Source organism: Dasypus novemcinctus, chromosome 21, assembly GCF_030445035.2.
Source record: "Dasypus novemcinctus isolate mDasNov1 chromosome 21, mDasNov1.1.hap2, whole genome shotgun sequence".
Classification (NCBI taxonomy): domain Eukaryota; kingdom Metazoa; phylum Chordata; class Mammalia; order Cingulata; family Dasypodidae; genus Dasypus; species Dasypus novemcinctus.
The window spans coordinates 22171802-22192052 of record NC_080693.1 but is presented as its reverse complement, the minus strand read 5'-3'; the positions used below and the strand labels follow the sequence as shown (position 1 = coordinate 22192052).

The window sequence follows — 20251 nt, the reverse complement described above, 5'->3', positions numbered from 1 at the left end:
AGAGTCAAGTTGAAAGACCTCCAGAAGCAGAAGAGGCTGGGCCAGGAGAAAGGACAAAGGGCTTAGAGGGAAGGAGGAGGGTGGAAGGGGTGGAAGGGGGCTGAGCTGCCACGCCTCCTCGCACGTGTTCCCCTTAGTTCTTAGGGGAACGGACAGTTTCCTGGAGGACCTGCCGGCCTCACCCTGGACCACTGATTGATTCTGGAAGGCTCTTTCCTACATCTCTTCTTTGGTCTCAACGCTGAGGTGTGGGGACGGAAAGAGCCAGGGGCTGCCGTCCCGTCTGCCCCGTGAGTGTGTCCGAGTCAGGCCCCGCAGGTCCCATGGGGGCCCGAGGAACCGAGTGTGACATCCAGTTGTCCCCGTTCTCCCAGGCAGCGCCCTGGGGAGATGGACACGCAGCGAAGGGAGGCATTTTAGGGGAATGGATTAGTGGGCACAGTCTTGGAATTCCTGATGGGACAGAATGAAAACACAGCAGACATTGTTAGATATAACACAATTCAGCATTTCACAGATTCCTTCAGGCCTCGTGTCACAGCCAACTCTCCACCAGAATGGGCAGAATACCACAATTCAGTCAGCCTGAAACGCTCAAGCCGGGCAGGTCGTCCAATCCACAGGCAGGAAAGCCTTCGCTGCAGGTGGGGCTTTTCCTAGAAATGCGGCGTCTGACCTGGCCGCGTCTCACAAGAGGCACGCCCGTGCCGCAGGCTTCTGTGGGGCAGTGTTCTTTGGCAACGGGCTCCATGGTGTCCCACTGCTGAGGGGCACTGGCACGTCCCCAGGCCTACCCTTGCACGGGGGTTCCCAGTGGGCCTTGGGATGCTCAGGAATCTTCTCTCACAGCTTTTCGTGTGGAGGCACTAGCCTGAGGATCAGGGACTGGAGGCATCTCCTGCGGGAGGCTTGCAGATGAGTCCAGACCCTGGACACCTGGTAGAGCAGGGGCTGTCTGCATGCTTCCTTCCACCAGGACTTACTGGGTTGAAGCATCCATCGGGGTTCTCCTCCCAGACATGGACCCAGACCATGAGATGGGGGGAGTGTAGCTGCAATAACTGAAGGATCTGCAAGCTCTGCCACTTGAGGCACGAGAACTATAGCTAGTGACAGCGCACTTGCCGTGTGTGTGGGGAACAGGTGGACTGGAGGACCTGGCCACGCTGGCAAGGGTTGAATGAAAGGCCTGGCCATTCTGGCCCAGACCCGAAGGCCACAACTCTCCCCCACACCCCCAAACTCTGAGGGACTCCCTGGCTCCTTAAGTGGGAAGGGCAGGGGGTGTCTCCTGTGGCCCAGGCACCCGCCTCGAGTCTAGTCTTCATGGCTTGTCACAGGATGCAGAGGGGACACAGCTGAATTCTGAATCTGCAAATGGCAGTGCTGCGAAGAGATACCTGGGGGCCTCCTAGAGAGAACGGTCACCACGGGGACCCAGGAGGGAGCCAGCCCATGCCGAAGATGATTATAGTTGAGGACCACCCTCCTTTCCAAGTCGTGGTCCAACACTCCCCTCTGGGCATCCGGCCTGGTCTAGAGCAGCGGGGCTAGTTCCCTCCCAGGTACGACCTCCTGGTCGCTCACTTAAGGGCTTCTGGCCCCTACAGGAAGCCCCAAGTTGAGGGAACGTCCACTTAAGGGCACCCTTGCTTGTGAGAATAGGCATGGTGCCAAGGCCCCCTGGAAACCTACATCCTGTGTCTGCCCATACCAGGAGGCCATCGGTGAGCCCCCCAGGAGAAGCTGTGTGTAAGGCACTTGGGGAAGCAGGTGGGGAGCAGGCCACGAGGGCCTGGTGAGACTGAGCATTTAGGAGGTCAGGGGAAGTGGCTACAGTTTCCTAACTTTATCATGCTCGCTCTTTCCTCTGAGCCTTTGCACAGACTGTTCCTCTCTTTGCTAACTCTCACCTTTCCTGTTTTTCTCAGCCTGGATGACATAGCCTCCAGGAATCTCTCAGTCCTCTCCTGAGTCTGGGTTAGGTGCCTCTTCCCTGTTCCCACAGCCATCCACATTTCCCCCATCAAGAACTCAGCTGAAGGGAGTGGAGTTGGCTCGAGCGATTAGGTGCCTCCCTCCCACAAGGGAGGTCCCGGGTTCGGTTTCCGGTGCTTCCTAAACAAAGAAGACCAGCACACAACAAACAGACACAGCCCATGCAGACAATGAGGGGGTGGGGAGAAATAAATAAATCTTAAAAAGAAAAAACTCAGCAGAGGACTAGAGGGTTTTCTAATTGCTTGTAGGCTTGGCTGTCGCTCACACTTTGCAAAGCAAGATGAGAGCAGGGCCCATCTTGCTCCCTGCTGCGTCCTCTGTGGCCAGCCCAGGGCACACAAGAAATACCCGTCTGCTTGGTGGGTGGGGGCAGGGACGACAGAGGTTGGAATTTTCTAAAGCGAATTTCATTTTGAGACACGTACAGACAGATCAGATGTGGAACTCGACCTCAATTTCGATTTTTGATGGAGGTGAAGGGAAGAACGATCTTACAAAATTCCCGTGCACCTCTCCCTCCTGCTATTCTAGAATGGGGGTAGACGCAGGTGCAGTGAGAAGGAGGAATTGAGGGCATGCGTTTGTCCCTAGCTAATTGCCACATTCCAAGGGGAGAGTCATCAGTGGGAAGGGGTTAGGCACAGGGGTTCTTAATCTTTTTTGTTCCACGAACCCTTTGCCAGTCAGGTGGAAACCACGGACCCCTTCCTAAATCCACAGTGCACTGTGTATTATTCAATAAATAGATCATATCCGCACCAACACGTCCCCACAAGAATAATGTTTTTGTGAACTTCAGTTGAAGCATAGAGACCCCCGGTTAAGAACCCCTGGGTTGGGAGGGCAAGGCGGAGCTGACGCCCTCTACCCTCCCCCACAGCCTCTGGATAAATAAATACTCCATAATTGGGGATTACACTTCCTCAGCCCGCTACCCCCTAGCGCCATGGCCAGGGGATGGACCTTCCTGGAAAGTGTTTCCCCAGCACTCCCTTCACTGTTCGGTCTTTGGAATGTTTGACAGGTGTGACTTGTCTAGTCTCTTGAAATGCACATCAGCGTCTCGCCCCCTAAAGGAACCGGCTGTTAAACCGACAGGCCAGCGCTCAGCCTTGCCTCCCCTCTTCCCTGAAGCACCTCCTCTGGGCAGCTCCGGCTCTGGAAGGGCACGGCGGTATCATCCTGCTTTATCAGGCCCTCAGATGGGCAAACACGAGGTTCTCCTTGGAGCATAACCCTGCCCCCAAGGAATTTCCCAGCATGCACAGCAGCTGGCAGAGAGAAGTAGACGGGGGCTGCCTGAGGGGCTCGAGCGGGGCGGGGGGAGCCAGCCAAGGGGATGCCTCCTGGCAGGAGCTCAGGGAAGCTTTTCCGCGAAAACAGAGAGCCTGAGTGAGATGCATCCAGCAAAGCTCCCGGGCCACCCAGGGGATGGAGGCCTGAGCTCTGCCCTTTCCCACGGGGCCAGGACGCCTGTTTGCCCGGAGCAGTCTCACGGCAAACCCCGCCCCAGAGGCGGGGGTGTCGGGCGGTGACCGTCAGACCTGGTCCCCTGGTCCAGGTGGCGGGGCCGGGGCCCGAGCCCCCCGGTCAGCGGTTCAGGAAGAAGGACTTGAGGCTCTGGAAGAAGACAGACTTCTGTCTCTGCCTGTGCTTCTTTTTGATGATGGGCACCCACACGAGGCCGCACACCATCATCATGAGCCCCAGGGACAGGAAGGCGGGGCCCGTCATCTTGAGGACCGCCGTGCTCCTGTCCCCCAGCTTCAGCGTGTAGGCCAGGCAGGTGACCACCACCCCGAACAGGAGGATGGCGCCGCCCACCGACATGATGACCACGGGCTTGCGGTAGATCTCCCAGCTGCTCCTGGGGGCGGCGGGCCACGCGGACTCGCTCCGCGAGCTGATGCACAGGGAGCTGGCCGTCTGGCTGGGCAGCAGGTCCTTGGATTCCGGGGACTTCTCGTCGGCCTCCAGCGCCTGCGGGAGCTCCTCCATGGCCACGGCTCCTCAGGCCCGCGCGCCTGGGGTGGGCGAGAGTGGGAAACAGAGTGAAGCCGGAGGCGAGCTCGCCGGCCCTCCCTGCGCTCACCAGCCACCTCGGCCTGGCTCCCAGGGGCGCGCGGGGCGTGGCTTCTGTGCCAAAGACAAGAGGAGTCAGGCCAAAGCCACAGACGTAAGAAACCACCGGAGCTGGCATGACTTTGCTTGTGGGAGACACGTAGAGCATTCTAATCCACTGCCTTTAGTACTTATGACGTGGAACAGGGATGCCATTAAGAAAACAACAACGAAGGTACTGCTTATGGAATGGCATTGCATTTTCGGATTCGAACACTTCCTGGCTATGTGATCTCGAGGGAGTTGCTTAACCTCTCTGTGACTCTTGTGTATGACATGAGTGATGGTAATACTACTTAACTCACTGGACTTTGGATAAGGATTCAGTGAGTTCATCATCATGTAATGCATGGATCCCGTTGATGGTGACACATTATCGTGAGTATAATACTGCCGGTCTGTAAGTGCGAGGGAGTCTAGGCAAGTTAAGAAGAAGAGAGACACGATGGCATTTAAATGCACTGCATAAAAAAATAACGCACCTAAGTTCCTGGCACATCGCGAGCAATCTATTCATGATAACTACACCTTGTGTGTGTGCACATATGTCTGCCTGTGGGGTTTCTACCGTGTGCCAGGCACTGCACTAAACACTTTTGTCAGTAAACTAAATTCTCACGGGAACCCAGTGAAGAGAACATTAGCCCCAATGTGCAGGTGAGAAAGCAAAGCCTCAGAGAGGTGCGGTAACTTGCTCGAGATCACAGGAGGCTGACTCCAGCCCAGTCTGCTCTTGTTGAAGCCGGGGAACAGCTTTCGGTCTTTTCTAGCAGGGATTTTACGTACTTTGTCTGCATGAGCTGGCGATGCCTCAGATGGAGAGGGCGCACCTTCTAATATACAAATGCCACCATTCCCTGAGCCCCCATCTTAATTACATCCAGCCAGGTTTCTGTGTCCTGCTCCCAGGCCTGTTAGAGCTTTGGACCCTAGCCCAGCTGCTAATTTCGATTTCTCACTCAGAGCCCGTCTGCACCAGCCTCCCTTAGGTCTCCTGGCCCCTCACAGAGTCCAGGGGCTGAGCTGGCTCCGAGCTCCTAGGAGACATTGCTCACCTGCCAAATACTTCTCCACCAGAGCAGTGCGCTCTCCAAACCCTGCCACGGGGGATTAAAATCCTGCATTCCGTAATGCAGATGCCTACGTATTTATAATAAGGTAATAAGACAGAGGTGACTGACAGTCAGTGCTTTCCTGACGGCAGGTTTTATTTGGGAGGAAGGGGAGGCTGGGAGAGCTCAGGTGCCCTTTCTGGGGTTTCCATCAAGATGATGCCCTGATTCATTTTGGATCATCTCAACGGTGCCTAGTGCAGTGCTTTGCCCCCTAGAGGTTCTTTATACACTGAACTGAACGAGTAAGTGGATGAATAAACGCAACCTTCCCTCCCCTCCCCTCTTACCTTCTGTCCTTCCTTCTATCTTCCTCCCTCCCCACCCCTCTCCTCTTTACTTGCATCCTTCCTTCCACTTTCTCCCTCACTTCCTTCTTTCCTTCCCAACAAATCTAGCTTTCCTTACAGCGCTGCAGGGTCCAGCTCTGCTTGTGCCAACCTGGTTCTTCCTGCGAGGACCCTGGCGTGTCCCCTGGCGTGTCCCCTGCCGTAAGCTCAGGGGGAGCTGGCCTGTCGGACCCCCGGGCCCCGCCTCCTCCAGGACCCTCGGCCCCTGCCCTGGGCAGCTCTCCTTCACGAGGGCTCTCAGGCCTCCTTGGCATAACTGCCCCAGTTCCTTGCTCTTCCACACTCTTCCCGCTCCTTCCCCTTCTCTTCTGTTTCCTGCCAGGCTGTCCTGGACCCCCTCTGATCAGCTTGAGAAATATCCTTATTTGCAAGTGGGACGGAGGGGATTTCTTTCCACAGCAAAATGTTTGTTGGGGCAAATGGGCTGCTCATCCCCTCCCCAAACAGGACGCCAGCTGCAGGGCTAGAGCCAGCCCCTACGTGCATGCGTGTGTGTGTGTGTAGCCACACACGTTACTCAGTCCCTGCATAAAAGGCAGTTTAGAATGAAGAAGATGGTGTCTGGAGCCCACCCCTTCCTCCTTACCAAGACCCTTGCACACACAGGAGGGGCCTTCATTCACTCTCTCCTCCAACCCTCCTGTTACGCCCACTTCAAACTTACTCCCCACCGCCGGCAGCTCGTGCCGGAAGCCCCGGGAGGGTGTTCCCACCCTCCCTGCAGCCTAACGCTCCCACTTTCAGGAACACAGGATTGCAGTTCCATCCTCTTCGACAGGGAGGGAAGAGATATTGTAAAATGATGCTGGAGCCTATGTGGCTTAAGCAGTTGAGCGCCTGCTTCCCACCTGGGGGATCCCGGGTTCAGTTCCCAGTACCTCCTAAAAAAGCGGGAACAAAAACCAACAACAAGCAGACAGACAATGTGGCTCAGTGGTTGAGCGCTGGCTTCCCACTCATTTACAAGGTCCCAGGTTCAAGCCCTGACCCTTGCATCTGAAAAAAAAAAGGATCCACTCCTTCCGAACTTAGAGCTCCTTAATCACATACACTCAGAGAGGCTATTTGGAGCTCTGCTTCCAAAGACTCCTTGAACACACGTGGGTGCGCTTTTGTAACACGGGCATGCAGGTGGAGGGCTCCGTTTGGACCCTGTGGGACATTTGCATGAGCTAAGTAGTCAGTGTGAAAGCCATCGTCCCCCGCTGTGTGCTGGGGGAGGGCAGAGCAGGAGGGACGGAGAGCCCAGGGCGACTGAAACGCCCCAGCAGGGACTTGGGCTGCACCTGGCCTCCGCCGCCAGATTGCCCTCCCCGGCAGCGCTTTGTGCAGCTGTGCGGTCATGGCTCGGGCCACCAGCAGGCCCCGCAGGAGTCTGAGGACCCCGAGCCTCCCCTGCACCCCAGGGCAGGGCCGCGCCGGGCGGGGAAGGACCGACCTGTCCCCGGGCTGGGCCGCAGTCACCGCAGGGAACAAGAGTCAGTGGAGGCAGGATGGGCTTGCCCGGGGTCCCTGGAGTGGGAGGCGCCTGGTGGGCAGCACCTGGTATCTGCCCCGTCCTGTAGCCCCGTGAGGAGGTGACTGGTTTACCCCACAGGGCAGGGCAGGAGGCCTCTAGAGAGCCAGGATGTGGCCAAAGCCCCCGAGCTCAGGAGTCACGGCGCCGGGACGGCTCCCAGAGCTCCTGGCACGCCCCCCCCCCCCCCCGGGTCTAGGTGACTTCTGAGGGTCCTGTCACCTATGAGGGTCTCGGTGAAATTTCCACTTGGAGCCTTCATCCTGCAGGAAAGGAATCACTCGGTGAACGCACAGGATGCGGCGTCCTGGCTCCCTGACACGGATCCACCGCGCAGCGCGCGCCCTTAGATCAAGGCTGAGTTTTCCACAAGGTTCCAATGACTCCGAGGAGAAGCCGTCCTCCTCTTGGAGCTAAAAGATGATTTGTTTTATGAAACAACCATGATGGAATATGAACATGGGTTTGGTTGTCTTTGCCCAGCAAAAAATTCTGCCGCCCACTGTAAATTATGTATCTGTAGTAATAAAATTGTAATGGCCCAGGAAGTCCCAAAGAATGGGCACCATTAATTTAGTGGATTGACTTGCGAGGAGGGATGGGTCCTTGGGAGAATGAATGAGCAGACAGAGCTGCCTTTCCGAGGCTGTGACCGAAGGAGAGGTGGTTCTCCTCCCCTGGGCGAGCGAGCTGAGGACTGCGCCTTCTCCCCTCCCCATCTGCCTGTTCCCCTGCCTGTCTCTCTTTCACTGTGGACAGGCAGACAGGCGGGAGGCAAGGAGCAGCTCATAGACAAAAGGAGGTGGCAGGGTAGGGCTGTGGCTGGAAATGCGAGCTGGGAAGGAGCAGGCCCCCTCACTCAAAGTTCCAGCAAGCTGGGAAACGCACCTGCAGTGGCTGCGTGGTGGAAAGATCCCAGGGCTTGACCTGGGAACCCGGCCTTGTCGCGTATAAGCTAAAGGACTCTGGGAAGGTTAGTGACTCTCCCGAGCCTTGCCAGCCCCATATATCCAGCAGAGATAGCAGAGAGTCTACTTCATAGTGTTGCCGTGATATCGCCTTTCTTACAACACTACTACATTGCCTGACACATAACGGGCATTCGAGAAATGGCCACAGTTGTTGTTTGGATTCTTTTCTTTCTGGGCCGCTGTTGTCTCATCTGTAAAATGAAGGAGTTGAACCGATGTTTAAAAACTGTTTCAGAAAGGTCCTAGGTAACGACTCGAGCTTGAATTCTGAGGGTCCAGGTTTCTAGAAAAATCACCAATTCAGGGGCTGTATGAGTTTGCTTAAGATTTTATCAACATTCTAATCAGATGCTATCTTTTCCCCCTATACTAGGGTTTTCCGAGAGTCGCACTGCTGGCGTGTAGGACTGGGTACCTGTTCTTTGGGGGGAGCTGTCCTGTGCACTGTAGGGTGGTTAGCAGCGCCCCTGGCCCCCCTCCCCTCCGCTGGATGCCAGTAGCACTCCCCCTCCCCAGTCAGGACAATCAAAATTATCCCCCCATATTTCTAAACGTCCCCTGAGGTCAAAATCACCCTCAATTGAGAACCCACTGCTCTTCACCTGCCTAGCCTGCCTTTCCTCCCTTCCCAGCTTGCAAACTGCCTCAGGCTCAAAAGGCGTTGCTTGTCCGTGTCCCGCACAGCCCAGGCTCCTCCTGGCCTCAGCGGGTGCTCGGGGGCCGTGGGTCTCACCAGGCAGCCTGTGGGAGGATCAGGCGGCGCGAAGAGCCACCCTTCAGCTTCAGGTAGCATCATCAGGGCTTGGTAACTCCCCGTGTGAGGGGATTCCTCCCTGGCCTTCCATGAAGGTCCCCCACAGGGAGGCTGGAGTACCATCCCTCCTGCCCCGAGCTCAGATCCGAATGGCGGCCCACCCTCCAGGGCAGCACTTTGAGGAGGGAATGGGGGGGTCCTACTCCCCTAGAGGCCACCCTTGTCGTGTCAGGAGACAGAGGCAGGGGGTAGAGACTTATCTGCAGCCCGCGGTTAAGGCCAGGTGGGCTGCAGGCTGGTAACGCGGAAGGGCACTGGTCTGGGATTACACAGCTGCGAGAACGAAGGAATGCCAATTCCAAGGGCTTCCCGACGGCCCTGACAAACACCGTGCGGCCAAGGGAGAAGACACGCTGCGTGATTCCACTAGGAAAACTCAAAAACCCATGCAGCCGCCTCTGCCACCGGAGGTCAGGGTCGTGGCGAGCTCTGACGGGGTGGTGACGGTTCCAGTTCTTGATCTGGCAGCTGGCGCGTGGGCGTGAACTATTTGAGCTGCTCTCTTATGACGTGACCGTTTTTTTCCTCTGTGTGCTTTATACGTCAATAAAATGTTTAAACAGGGATAATTAAAGATATAACTAAGTGCACTGTGTTCCTTTCTTTGGATTCTGGTCAGAACAAACCACTTGTACAAAGACATTTTCTGGGATATGTTTAGGAAATTCGAGTATGGACTGGGTATTAGATGACACTAAAGGTTTAAATTTTTTATTAGATATGATGTACCTAATGTGATTGTGAAAGAAAATGTCTTTATAGTTTTGGAGTTGGGTCTTGAAACCTATAAGATGAAATGTCACGAGGCTGTGGTTTAACTTAAAATATAAACACCAGATCAAATAGAGCAAAATGCGGGGGGAAAAAGTTATTACTAAGTGGTGGCTATGTGGTTATCTTTTTATTGTTATTTCTACTTTTATGTATGTTCTCAAACTTTTATAAGGAGATATTTTAAACATATGTTGGAAGGGGTGAAAAAATCCACGGGCTGGGATTTGGGCTAGAATGCTGCCCTCCCAGTCGCCTTTGGGTCCTAAATTCCATTCCCATGCTGTGCAACCTTGGGCAGGGCACCTCTCCTCTCTGAGCTGTACTAAGCAGCTTCCCAGAGCCACAGGCCTCAAATTCACCCTGGAGCTCATGGGCTGGGGGGTCCGCGTACCCACCTCCTCCCCGCCCATACCCCTGCCTCATCACACATGCCTGGCGTCATAGTCCCACCCAGCTCCAGGAGCACCCAAGACCAGGCTGCACCCTCAGAGGCCCCACACCACGTGTCCTGGGGGTAAGTCCTTCCTCCGTGAGGGCCAGGCTTGGGGTTGTGGTCTGCTGACAAGAGTCCTGAGCCCCACATCAGGCCCGGGCTTGCTTGCTCTGCCCAGCCTGGGGCCGGAGCAGTCTCGTAAGCCCAGCCTCCAGTCCTGCCACCTGGACTGGACGGGCACCCTGTCCGCCCTGAGTTTCCTGCCGTGCTTGGCTGGCTTGCGGCTGCTGGGAAGAGCTGAACGCCAAGTGGCCACCCTTGCCAGCTCCCCAGCAGCTGCAGGCCCGGACAAGCCTGTGTGAGAGGCTCCGGCTGCCTCACGCTCCCCGCTCCCCGGCCACCAGGGCTCCTGTCTGTGGGTTTTCACTCGGGCCCATCCTTGACTTCAGAGTCCTCTCCTGCCCATGACCGGGAGAGGAGCGCCAGCCTGGCCCCAAAGCTCAGAGCTTCTGGAAATTGGAAGACAAGTCCGAAGGAGGAGGGCAGGCAGGCGTTGTGTTTTCTTTGGTGCCCCTGGCCCTGGGCTGGGCTGTGCTTGGCTTGGTATGCCAAATACCTCCCTCTTTAACTCAGGCTCAGGAGGGGAAGCTAAGAACCCCATCGTGAGTCTGTTCTCAGTGTGAAGCCACCAGCCCTCCTTCCTTCTCCCACACGGGCCCATCCCTAGACATGTGGCCTTCCATTCCCCACTCAGCTTGAGTCTACCTAGGTAGGCCCTGCCCTTCAAGAACATACCATATGTGCCATGATTTGTCATATGTTCCAATAATGTCCTTTTGGACATTCTCCATTATTAAATCCTGCTCAGGACCATGTATCACAGGCATATATCACATTTAGGTGTTCTTGTCCCTCTAGTCTCTCTCTTTTTATTTCCTCAAACACAACATCAGCTTTCCCCTCTCGACCCCTCCCATGCATCCAGTTTGGTGGGATTAGGCACTTCCACAGTGCTGCAGGGTCCCCGCCACCCACCGTTACCAGAACTTTCCCATCACCCCCAACAGAACCCCGACACTCGCTAGGCATTGATTCTCCCTTTCCCCCGTCCCCACCCCGGTAGCCTGCGGTCTACTTTCCGTCTCCCTGAATTTGCATACCCTAGCTATTTTATATAAGTGGAAACATATGACTTCTGTCAGTTTGTGTCTGACTTATTTCCCTGAGTATGATGTCTTTACGTTTCATCTAGCTAGTGGCGAGTATCAGAACGTCCCTTCCTAGGGCTGAGTAACGGTCCGTTGTCGGGCTAGGGCACACTTGGTTTGTCCGTTCACCTGCTGATGAGCACTAGGGCTGCTTCCACCTTTTGGCTGTTGTGAATACTGTTGCTATGATCATCCGTGTGCAAATATTTGTACAAGTCCCTGCTTTCAACTTTTTGGGTCTATACCTAGAAATGGGGTTGCCCTGTTTATATCGTAACTCTATGTTGAACTTTTTGAGGAACTGCCAAGCTGCTTTCCCCATTGTTCTTTTTTTTTTTTTTTTAAAGGAGGTACTGAGGATTGAACCTGGGACCTTGTACGTGGGAAGCAGGTGCTCAGCCACTGAGCTATACCCGCTCCCCACCCCCCATTGCTTTTAAGAAGGTTTCACAAGAATCGATGGACTCAGTTCTCAGGAGCGCAACCATCACTGCAACAAGGGATGGAGGATAGAATTATTAAAAGTACCTCCTTGTCTAGAAATCCGTTCCTTTTTAACATCTCTATTAGACAAAGAGGTTGCCTGTCACATCAACTCACATCTCCCCCGTGGAAATCAACACAGTCAACCTTCCAGCCTGGGTGCCCTGCCCTGGGCAGAATGGCAGAGGCACAGCTGCAGGTAGCAGGTGCCTTCTGCCTGGGCCGGGCCTCATTTGGATAGGTGCATTTTCTTACCAAGCAGAGGGCAGGGCTCCATGTCTTACCGGGAGGAAAGGGCCAGGTTCAAGCCTTTTAGCTTAGTCTCTGTCTGTCTTGATGTCCTAAAATTTGAGCCTCAAAGTGAGTTTGAGACCAGAGAGGAGCAGCATTCCTAGATTTAGGCTGATGCTGAGAGGGGTGGGCAGGAGTGAGGGGTGAGCGCAGGCCGGAGGTCTATTTTTGGACACTGCCCAAGGACATCAGAATTGTGAGGAAAGGGGAAGAGTCGATTTCTGTGGGAACGGGTCCTGGAAATCCCTCAGCCCCCTCTGCGAGAAGTCCAGGCCTCTCTTGGCCTTAGAGGGTGGGCCGCGGGGGGAGGCGGCCAGCTGGGAGGCCAGCGCTCCTGGATGAAGGGGCGCTCACCTCCCGTGGCCTTGGGCTGCCTGTGAGAAGGTTTGGGAAGCCTCCTGAGCAACTGCCCAAAATGCCCAGGATTCAAGGGATGGGTCCCCTTTCCTGGTTCTTGAAGGGAGGATTTATTCATGGATTAAAGGGAGATGGAGTCGGGCTGCCAGGCACAAGTCAAGGAAAGGGAAGAGGAAAAGTGCAGAAAAAGTACAGAGGACAGCTGATTTTCAGTGGATGTGCCAAAGCTCTCGAATGGGAGAAGGAAGGTCATTCCAAGTAATTGTGCGGGAAACCTGGATATTCATATGGGAAAAAGAAATGAAACTTAACCATGAACAAAAATTAATTTGAGACGGATCATGGACTTAAATATAAAAGCTAAAACTTTGTTACCTGGAGGCAGGCAAAGATTTTTTAGATGGGATAAAGAAAGCAATAACCAGGAGAGACCAAAAACCTATAAATTAGCTTTCATCATGATTTTCAAACTTCTGCTCATCAAGAGATACTGTGAAGAAAATGAATAGGCAAACCACAGACTAGGAGGAAAGATCTGCAAAACATATACATGTCCAAGGATTTGTGGCTGAATAATCAAAAGATAAAGAATAATTTTAAAAATGGGTAGAAGACCTGAACAAATCCATTACAGATGAAGACAAACAAATGGACAAGAAACCCATGAAAAAGTGCTTGGTATTGATAGTCAACTGGAAAATGCAAATTAAAAATGCAATGAAGGAGCAGATATGGCTCTGGCAGTTGAGCACCTGCCTCCCACATGGGAGGTTTTGGGTTCGGTTCCCGGTGCCTCCTAAAGAAGACAAACAAACAATGAGCAGACAATGAGCAGACATTGTGCAAAAGCAATGAGCAGACAATTAGCAGAAGTAAAAACAACCAGCTGGACTCAGATGTGATCTTTGTTCACAAGCCTCTCCTGTTACTTTTACCGGAACTGTAGTTGGTGCTGGGGTTTAATGTATACCCAGGGGACCTGAATCTCTGGACTGACCATATGATAGCCAGGCCCTGAGCCTCAACAGACTTCAGCTCCTACACTCTGGTTTATTGGACTTACCCCACTCAGCTAACATGGAGGTGAAGAAGGTCAACCACCACACCAGGGAGCCAAGAGTGTCTACAACTGAAAGCAGGAGAATTGTATCCAGCATCCATGTGGAATCTAAGCCCCCTCTTTATATAGATGTGGAGTGGACACAACCATTCCAAGGTCCACAGGATGGAGGAATAGAGTATGGATTAGAGTGGACTTACTGATAATCTGTTCATGAACTATTGTGATTAGTAATCGAAGAAAATGTGGAATTGGTGTGGAGAAAGTGGCCATGGTGGCTGCTGGGGGTGGGGAATGGGAGGAAGAGATGAGATGTGGAGGCGTTTTCAGGACTTGGAGTTGTCCTGGGTGATGCTGCAGGGACAGTTACTGGACACTGTATGTCCTCCCATGGCCCACTGGGTGGAACGTGGGAGAGTGTGGGCTATGGTGTGGACCATTGACCATGAGGTGCAGCAGTGCTCAGAGATGTATTCACCAAATGCAATGAATGTCTCATGATGATGGAGGAGATTCTTGCTATGGGGGAAGGAGTGGGGTGAGGGGGGGGGTGGAGGGTATATGGGGACCTCATATTTTTTGAATGTAATATTAAAAAAATAAAGACAGAAAAAAAAAAAACCAACAAGCAGACAACAGAAAGACAACAAGCATCAAAGACAGTGAGCAAAACCAAAATGAACAGGAAGCAGATGTGGCTCCAGCAGTTGGGTGCCTGCCTCCTAAATGGGAGGTCCTGGGTTTGTTTCCCGGTGCCCCCTAACGAAGAAACAAACACACAACAAGCAGAAACAATGAACAGACAACGAGCAAAAACAACAAGGAAATATATGAGGGAGCCATCTTAGGGAAGGGAGGAATTAAAAAAACAAACACAGTGAGATATCTTCTCCCCAGCTCGCTAGAGTGGCTAAAATTTTAAAACCTCACAGTAGCAAATTTTGGTGAGGATGTGGACAAACCAGAACTCTCATTTGTTACAGGTTGGAACATAAAATGATACAACCACTTTAGAAAAGGGTTTGGTAGTTTCCTATGAAGTTAAACACACATCTACCCATTGACACAGTAATTCCACTCAAGAGAAATGAAAACATATGTTCATAAAAAGACTTGTTTAAAAATATTCATTGTGGCTTTGTTCACAATTTCCCTTAACAACATAAAGAAGGATAAACAAATGGTTATATTCACACAATGGAATACTGCTCAGCAATAAAAGCTTACTTCCCATATGCACAACAACACGGGTGAGGCTCATAGGTTTTAGGCGGGGTGAAAGAAATCAGGTATAAAAGAGCACATCTATTGTACGTTTCCACTCATGTGACATTCTAGAACCTGCAAAAACTAACCTAAGCTAACAAAAGTCAGAACAGTGGTGGTCTCTTCTTGGGGCAGGGGGCAGGGAAGGTCTAGCTAGAAGAAAGACGAAGGAACTTGCTGGGATGGGTGGAAATATTCTATCCTGTGATATTATGTGGGTTGCATGGGATTATCCATTTGTCAATGTGGTACACTAAGATGTGTACATTTCAATGTGTGTAAATTATGCTAAAGGAGAACTATAGAAGTCTTAATAATAACAAAGACCGAGAAGGGTAGAATGAGGAGTGGGTGGCTTCATAGCTAAACCAAGAATGGAAGGATGATGATGCTTGTCGAAGTCAGATGATGACTGGTAGGGACCCATAAAACTATTTGGTTTATTTTACATAAATTTGAAATTTTGCATAATAAAAAGTGAAATAAAACCAAACAGTGGCATGTCCAACACATTATGTTTTCTCTCTTAATCTTCACAACAACCTAATTAGTTTATTATTTTGTCCACTGAATAGATGTAGGCTTTGGGAAGAGAAAGCCATGCTTCTCTCTTAACCCTGGTCTTGCCATCATTAGGAGACCCCCAATTCTCTCTCCCTCTTGCTCCCTTGATCTCACTCTTGCTTGCTCTAGCAACGGAATCAACTCTGGTAGCCTAGGACAAAGCACGTGTGAGACTGCTCCTCCCACCTCCACTCCAACCCCAGACACACGCTGGCATGCAGGCAACTCTCGCAAACACGTAACAGCTCATGCTTTGGAGGTCAGCCAGACTGAATTTAATTCCTGATTCTTCTCAGCTGCATCATCTTGGGAAAAATGATTTCACATCTGTGACCTTCTGTTTCTCCATCTAAAATGGTCTCAAGAATATCTCTTCAAGGTAGTAAGAAGGGGATTATTTATAGCAAGACTTCAATCGGCGTGGGTTTCCTTTCTACTCTGAACTGGTAACTCACTTTAGGTTAGTAAGGGGTAGGGAAGGTAGCATTCGGACCAAGAGTTCTCTCATTCCAAAGCCAGTGTTCTTTCCACCTGTCAGAAAGTAGAGGCATGGACAGGGGACAAGTGCCACCAACACGGGGCGGAGAACTTAAAAGGAAATGTGTGCCTGAAGGTGTAGACTGGCTTTTATGGGAGAGGCTGCATAACTGGTTCTAAGGAAGAGGAGATCCTGGGAGGAAGAGAAGGTGAGAAGGTGCTTTGTGGAAAAATTGTAGACAGGGCAGAGAGAGAACGACACAGGGAGAGGGAGAGGGGGAAATGGAGAAGGAGGGGGAAGAAGAGAATTTCAAACTGGCTCCAGAAAGGTATCATCCCTTGAAGGCAAACAGGAAAAGAAGGCTTTCAGGGTGCTAGAGGGTCATGGACAGGAAAGGACTGGGTGTACTTGGCCAAAGAGAAGCACCCAGCAGTAAGGGACAGAATTGGGCTATCTCTTAATCTTGTTATAACAAGTCTATGCATCTACCGTGTGCAGTTTCAGTTGTCCCCAGATTCCAAGACTGTGCCTACACTCATTGATTGAGCATTTGGCTGTTGATCTGGTCTCCCCCAGGGCTCAGTCGACGGCGCTCACCAATTTTCCAACACGCACTTTTCTACCAGCTCCTGTGTGCCAGACGCTGAGGGTTGCGAACAGGTCTGAGACGGTGGTGGTCTCCGTAAAGAGCTCACCGCAGGCGTGTTTGCTTGGTCAGTGGCGTGGGAGCAAGGAGGCGAAGAGACGTCTCCAATGAGAGGGGAGAGAGCAGGCTGGAAAATAGTGCTTTTGAATTTTTCTTCACACACTCATATATATGTATATATATTCACTGCTTCAAATTTGGTTGAATGATGAGGATTATGTAAACTGGTGAGCAACAATTACTGTCCAAGAGAGTAAGGACAAAATAACTTCCCTTTCAGTAGATTCCCAAGTGTCAAAAACGTACCACTTTAGGGGAGTGTCAGTTTTCAGGGAAATAAGTGAATTATTGCCCTGGAGGTGACCAGAGCATGTCCCTGGACTTTCAGGCCGGAAGTGCTTTATTCTCCTCCAGACTCCTTGAGGCTGGGGCTGGGTCTTACTCCCTGCCCCTAATTTCGGCAGCAGGTGGCTCAAGGCTTTGCTGCAGCCAGGCGCTCAGAGAACATTTGCTAAACGACTAAATGAACAGGAGGGCTAGCTCGGGAAACAAGGAGAGGGCTTTGCTGTTTGTTTGCAAAATAGAGTTTCCTCTGCGAATTGGCTTTCTTTCAGGTTGCTGGTTGGGTGATAGCAGGTTAGAACCTGGCCAGCGTTTGCAACACCAAGGCACCTTTCCCAGCCCTCCCCACTGGGATTTGAAAGCAGTGCCCTTGGATCTTAGAGCACGGGGCGTAGCATGGGAATGACTGAAGAGGGGTGGCTGAGAAGGGGCTGGTGGGGGGACACACTGACCAGCTCCTCCTCCTGCTCCCTCTGATCAAGAGTATGTCTCACTGAGACTGATTGTCTTCTGCCTGCTCAAGTTTTTAAAGATGCCAATCCCTGAGTTGTTTCTCCAAAGCAGAAGCAAATGCTGTGCTTGGGGAGGGTCGATACTTTTCATACAGTAATAACAGCTGCCATTTATAGCAATCTTACCCCGTGCTGGGAACTGTACTGAGTGCTCTATCGGTATCACCTTATCCCATTTTGCAGGTAAGGAAACTGAGGCACAGAAAGGTTAAATGATTTGCCCAAAGTTACGGAACCGATGAGTAGCGACCGGGATTGGAGTGTGGCCTTTGAAGCCTGCCTGCCTTCAGGGCCTGGGTCGAACCTTTCCTGACTGTTCACTTGAGATGGGGCATGGACAGTGAGTAGAACTCCCACGGCCGCTGTCTCGGGGCAAGACCCAAGACTGCTGGAAGGAGCTGCTGAGGACACGGAGGCTGAGGTGGGCGCCCTGAGCTGGAGCCAGCGGAGCAAAAGGAGCCCATGGCCGAGGGGCCACAAAGTACCCCCCACCATCACGCCTCCCCCGCACCGAGCACAGAGCTCCTGCTATGTGCCACTGTCTTCTCCAGGGACATGGCTTTTACCCTCATAGCGCTAGGAGGCTGGTGTTCCCGTCAACATTCCCATTTGACAGATATGGAAACTGAGGCTCAGCGTGGTCCCACTTAGCAGACCCGTCCTGGTGTGTTAACTCCTGCACCATGCTCTCACAAGGGCGGGGCCCTGTCGCTGTCCTCCTCCTTTTCTCACTGCCTTCCTTCCTCGCCTCCCACACCCTGACGCCTGCAGATCTGGACCTCAAAACTTGCTCCCCAGCCCTTCCTGGACCTCAGCCTCCTCCGCATGTGCTGAGACACGGTCGGTATTAATCGGGTAACTGGATTTAGCAAATGAAATGCCCAGATGCCCAGTTAACCTTGAATTTCAGGTAAACAACAGCCAAAGTACATCCCAAATGGGACTCACTTAAACTGAAAATTACCGCTTATGGGAAAGTCAAATGTAACACCCTCTGTCACACCCAGGGCATCCTATATTATGTCACAGGCCACACCCTGATACCATATGAGGCCGCTGTGTGCTTGGGTCTGTGGCCCTCCGATTCCTTCCGAGCTTCTCCTCCCCAGCCCCCTCCACCCTGAGCTCTGGTAGGACCAGGGCTCTTCCGGGGCCGGCGGTGCGAGGACCTTTGCCGGGCAGCAGCGAGAGAGCGCATGTGCAACCTGAAAGCAAGGAGGCAGGGTGTGGGTGGGAGAGGAGGGGAAGGCAGGCCTCAGGATGGGAAGGGCAGGTGAAACAACCCGCAGTTTATCATTCCTGACGAAGAAGGCCGTGGAGTGGGCTTGTTCCTAAGCTCCTGAGCAGCGGCCGGGTCGCCAGTCCCTCCCCACAGAGTCCCCACCTACGCCCACCCCGCCGGCCAGCGCCCCTCCCTCGCCAGGGTCTCTGGTCTTTCTCTCACCTTCTCCCTCTGCCCTCCCCTCCCCGGGAGCCAGCACTTGGCCAAGTCCAGCCACCCCTCCGATAAGGCCCGTGGGGCCCAGTGCCTGAGCCGATAAACCAGAAGCTGGAGCTTTTCCAAATAGGCTGCCACTGTCACCACGGCCACCCATGCGTCCCCTGCTCCCAGGCCAGCCTGCTGCTTCTGGGAAGGAAAGTCGCCCAAAGGTCATCCTCGACCTGGACAGTGCACTCACCCCCTCTTCACGCCACACAGGGTGCCCCGGCCCTGCCCAGTGAGGGGAAGAAAATAATGCAGGTGACGAGGCGCGGGGCATTTTCTGGCTTTGTCTGACCGTGGGTGCACAGGGCACCCTGTCCACATGCCGGGCTAGGCTGTGTTTAGGGGGGCCTCCCTCGTTCCCCCTTTCTGAGATAAAGCCCGTCCGAGCCAGCTTGCTGCACCTCGTGTCCCTGGGCGCCCGCCACACCTGCTGCAGGGAGGGAACAGCTGGCGCCGCTGTCTGACCTGGGGCGCCCAGGAGGGCCGTCGGGTTTGAGGTCCCGCCCGTGTCCCCTGGCGTCTGCAGGGACCCCTGCATTTTACCGTCTGAATTTTTTTTTGCCCCTGCCTCCGCCTGCCTCCGTCTAGGTTTGGGGCATAGCCCCCTGCCCACGCCTCCCTGCCAGGGGCTTCCGAGGGAGAAGGTGGGATGCTGTGTACTTGGCAGGGCTGCAGAGGCTCTCTGCACACAGCGTCCACTCTCCCCGGCACAGAGCACAGGGCAGCCCCTCCTCCCCCTGCTGCCACTCTGCCAGGGTTCTCACCCGGCAGGCCCCTCCAGCCTGTTGGCAGCTGCGTCCACCTCCACCCCTGCTTCCCCCACCCCCAAGGCCGGGCTTGTCTCCTCTGCCCATCACTCTCGCTTGCCTTCCAACTCCAGTTCAAAGACTCCACGCGCTCTAAAGCAAAGTTACAGCCAGCTAGTCCCTCCAGGGAAGAGGAAGGAAGAGCAGGGGGGATAGGTTTCTTTACTTACTGTCCTCCGTGTCCCAGAGGAGAGCAGGGGACCTGGGGATCACTTGCTCATGCAGGGAGAAAGCCGGCCATGAGTATCTGCTTCTACCCTTCATCCCAGTCAGAGAAAGCCTCCCGGGCCCCATCCAGAAGTCGGTGTGTGGTGAATCCCAGCAACAGAGCAGGCTCCAGCAGGGATGAGCTCACCAGGATGTGGGCTAATGGGTTAACCCTTTGCAGGCTGCTGGCACAGGCATGCGTCATGGGGCTTGCTCCGCCTTGCTCAGCTGCTATTAGATGAATCTTGTGCAAAATTAATGAAGTTGCTCTGCAGTCTGTCTTAAGTTTTGGTGGAGGCGTGCATTCGGTTGGCATTTGGACAGGGCTGCTCTCTCCTGACTCAGGCTTGGAAACCAAAAGACCTAGAGTTGCTGGGTCGGTGGAGGTGTGCGATGGTGATGGCACTGGTGATGGGTTGCCAGAGGTGGATCATTCCTTACCACTCAGAGCAA

The 20251-nt window shown here is 53.4% G+C and overlaps 1 protein-coding gene across 1 annotated transcript; it reads right to left on the bottom strand.

The window, feature by feature from the left end:
• Positions 1 to 487: 487 nt before the first annotated feature.
• On the bottom strand, positions 488 to 19954 carry PIRT (phosphoinositide interacting regulator of transient receptor potential channels). Its single transcript, XM_004483132.4, has 2 exons — positions 19762 to 19954; positions 488 to 4025 (listed from the first exon to the last, which is right to left on the bottom strand). Exon 2 carries the CDS (start codon positions 3997 to 3999, stop codon positions 3592 to 3594), a length of 408 nt encoding a protein of 135 aa, XP_004483189.1. The 5' UTR covers positions 4000 to 4025; positions 19762 to 19954; the 3' UTR covers positions 488 to 3591.
• Positions 19955 to 20251: the final 297 nt, after the last annotated feature.

Excerpts from the sequence above, each read along its gene's own strand:
- PIRT (XM_004483132.4), bottom strand. The coding sequence starts at position 3,999 with ATGGAGGAGCTCCCGCAGGCGCTGGAGGCCGACGAGAAGTCCCCGGAA.